We start from the raw sequence: 3,659 nt of genomic DNA, 5'->3' as shown, positions 1-3,659 counted from the left end.
CTGCGCTCCCAAGCGCCGCACTCTACCGAGTGCGCCACCGGGCCGGCCCTGGGGCTCTTTGAAGACGCTGTTTCTCCTCCCTCAGGAGCTCCCAGCTCCTCAGATCCAGAGCTGGTGGAGAGCACAGGACTGTCAGTCCCAGCCACTGTTGGGGAGTGGTTAGGGGGACCATGGATATGCAGAGCTGCATGTGAGCTGAGCTCAGGATAGAGACTCACAAAGGTGGCAGCTGAGAAGGTGGGGTTGACAGGGGTTCCTGAGAAATGTATCCAGGGTCCTAGCTATTAATTAGCAATTTATCTCCCTCTGGAATCTGGGCTCCTTCCATAATGCTGTGCTGACCATATGGAGTACACCACCACCCCTTCTCAGTTTGCCTGTGGACCAGGTGATGTTTATGGGTTACACAGGATGGGGACTAGCTAGTACTAATACTAATAATACCAGCTAGCGAGTTCAGTATGAACACTATCTGCTGCTCAATAGAAAGATCTTTTCAAACCAATAGTGTAAATAAAACAAGATATTATTGTCTATCTAAAGTAGCATCACCCTCCTGAGGTTTATTTATCTCAATCTGTAATTATGTTTTTATGGTTAACTTGTCTCTTGATGGCAGAGACCTCGTCTGTTTCATTCATCTCTGTATCTGCAGTGCCCTGGTCAGTGCCTGGCACTAAACCCTCTTCGTTTGCTGTTACAGCTTGGTTGTACATTTCTTTAAGGCAGGGTTTGGGAATGCACGCTTACCATTGTTTCTAAGCATTGAGAATGTTGCCTGGTATGCAGTAGGTGCTCAATAAGAATAGAATGAAAGAATGAAAGTGAGTAAACAAAGACATCACAGTGAGGCTCAGCACTCGTGTGACAGTGGAAAAAGCACTGGCTTTGGAGTTAGGAGTGACTAGCTGTGTGACCCTCGACTTCCCTGCATAGAATAAGTCCCTCCAGCTGCAGGCCAGACTACTGGTGCTCTGTGAACATGAGGTGTGTCAGATTCCAGAAGACGGAACTTCAGCTACTCAGAGGAGCTCACTGGGCCTTCACAACGGCATAGGGTTAGAAGTAAAACACTTTAGTTTCTTTCCTTAGGTTTTGCTTCTTACACTATCTTTTCTTCTCTCTATAATACGAGAAGGTGGTTGTTTTTCTTCTTGCCAAATAGACAAAGTGATGTATTTTGGTATGGGTTGTGCCTCAGCCTTGCAGAATTAACTTGAAGCCCTTTCTAAGAGCATAGGATGCATGCTCTCCTCACTGGTAGTGCTGGAGCATTAGGACACAGGCTCTTAGTTCATGTTTAATGCCTGGAGTCCATTAGAAACAGTAGGTCTGGTGAGTCACCCAATTGAGAATTTGTTTGATTCATGTACCTAGCGGGCTCGTGTTCACACAGTTGCCTTCACAATAGTGATGATGACCTTTTCCCCAGTACTAACGTGCAATCCGGCATCATCTGGAAGCCCCTTGACACAGCCATCAGGAAAGCACATGGTGGCGGGTGGCATAAAGAATTGGCTGGACTCACCCTATCCCCCAGAGACCTGCCCTGCAATTTCAGGAGAAGGAATAACCACCATAACAATCATCCAGATGATAATAATAATAGGCACTTAGAGCAATCACATTTTTTATCTAAGGCACACAATATGCTCTCCTAACGGATGTTTAATCCAGTATTGTGGGAGGTAGTAGGGGGCACACTAGGGGGGTGGACAAGATGCTCCAGTGATAAGAATGAAGGCAAAGCCATTGGGTCTGGCCTCCTTTGAGGGCCAGACGGAGTTCTTTGCAGACTCTCACTAATACCTTCTTTTCCTTCTCTTTTTGTGTTCAGCATGATCTACTCTTTAGTGAGCTCTTAACTCAGCTTCCATGCACATCATCAGAGACCGAGATGGGAGAGGCCCGAGGCTGAGCAGTCTGCTTCTACTGGTGACTGGAGGAGGGACCAGAGTGGGGATGTGTGAGAAAGAGACCAGCAGGCAGTCTGAACAGGACCTGGAATCATGCCGCAGCCAGAGGCTGAGCTAACTGTGTGTCTGTTGTTGCTCTGTGTGTCCCAGTCTTTGGCATTCAAGTCCTACACACAGGTGGTAAAGCTCTTCTGAGCATCAGGGACGTGGGGGAGTTAGGTGATGAAACACTAAACCTCTCCTGGGAGAGAATTGCTGCTGAATCCACCTCATCGGGCAGCGCCTTTCAAGTTCTCACTGAGTTCCTGGGCCGTGGGAATGGAGGCTGGGAAGCTGGAAGGTGCCTGCTAAGGAACGGAATGACCCAGAATCGAGGCCAAGTCTGAAGGAGTCAAGAACGTTACTGGTTGCCCTAGACTCTTGTTGCGTTTCTTCCAGGCCCGGCCATGCCCTTCACCTCAAATGGGAGAGGCCAGAAGGTGGGAGGGGTTTGCTTTCAGTTGCAACCAGCCTTGAGCTTGGTGGGATGTCTGATTTTATACTCTGCTTTGTGAGGGCCCTGCCTAGTGACTTCACGAGCTGGTTTGGGGGCAGGGTGTTGGTAATGGCTAAGTCCAAAGTAACAGAGATGAGCTGCAGAAGGAGGAACATGAGTATAGGAAAAATGAATTTTTTTAACATTTGCAACATGTTCAAGGTGTTAGTTCTTCACCACTGCAAGTTGTATTCTTCCATTGCTACCCCAAACCATCACAGAGTCGTTTAATACAAACCAATTGGTCAACACTAATCAAAGCCACCTTTTCATAAAGATCACAAAGCAGTTCCAAAGCCCAGAAAATCCTAGAGAGTGGCTGCTCTGTACTGTGGGTATCCGGCAGCCTGGAAGTGAGACAACATAACTATAACTTCATTTAATGATGCTGCATCATTTTTCCTGTTTAGTTCAATGGGAGGACATCAGCTTATTTAGAATTTTCCATTTGGCATTCTCTCCCTTCTGGATGTGAGTTGTGCTGGGGGTTGTAAATAATGACGAGACTGAGATTTTTAGAATGTTTAAACTGGGCACAATGATTTTGACCTTATTCCCCAAACTTCCTTTCTTTTCTGCTGTTTGACATGCACAGGCTATTTATACATGTACCCAGCTTCCATCTGAAACCTGTGACTCAGGTTTATGAATGGTGTCTGTGTAATACATTGTGTGCTATGTTTAAAATGCAGCGACAGCTTGAATGTCTCACATAACTGGCTCTCTCATTTCAACCCCATTTCAGGGTGGATTTGTCTCTATATGGTTGGCAAACTGGTAGTTAGAAAAAGCAAAACTTCAAAAAGGCTTTATGCTCCTAATAATTCCCCAGGAAACAAATTGGAGACTCTGTTCTGAGGCTAAAGGTATAAAACTAGAGCATTCAAGGTAACATTTGTGGAAGAAAGCTTCCCTTTCGCCAATGCCCTTTCTTCTGGTTGGGTAACTGTTGTTGGGGGTGGAGAGTTACCTTTAGGGCTGCTTGGCCCTGGCTTTGGCCCCATTCCTGAGAAAATGAGTTTCCCTCATTCAAAGAAACAAGCCCAGGATTCTAGGCTGTAGACAGTAAATCTAACCCCACAGCCATCTTGCAGGTGCACATGAATGGAGAAAGGGTGCATGGTCCATGCTACATCTCACCATGGAGCTGTTTTGTTTGTTTTTATACTTTGCCTCCTTTGAAAAAGTTTTGAGGTGGCTTATAATAG

General features: G+C 46.2%; 1 protein-coding gene across 1 annotated transcript in view; it reads left to right on the top strand.

Moving 5' to 3' along the window:
• The window catches only part of CNIH3 (cornichon family AMPA receptor auxiliary protein 3), a gene marked incomplete at its 5' end in the record, with an annotated part of 71,791 nt that extends 68,624 nt beyond the window's left edge, over window positions 1-3,167 (top strand). Inside the window, one exon of the mRNA XM_008587652.1 lies at window positions 1,838-3,167. Coding sequence (XP_008585874.1) covers window positions 1,838-1,865 — 28 coding nt within the window. The remainder of the gene's footprint in view (window positions 1-1,837) is intronic.
• Window positions 3,168-3,659: the final 492 nt, after the last annotated feature.

Source organism: Galeopterus variegatus, unplaced genomic scaffold (genome assembly GCF_000696425.1).
Source record: "Galeopterus variegatus unplaced genomic scaffold, G_variegatus-3.0.2 Scaffold4478, whole genome shotgun sequence".
Classification (NCBI taxonomy): Eukaryota; Metazoa; Chordata; class Mammalia; order Dermoptera; family Cynocephalidae; genus Galeopterus; species Galeopterus variegatus.
This window is presented reverse-complemented; position numbering and strand designations above follow the sequence as displayed.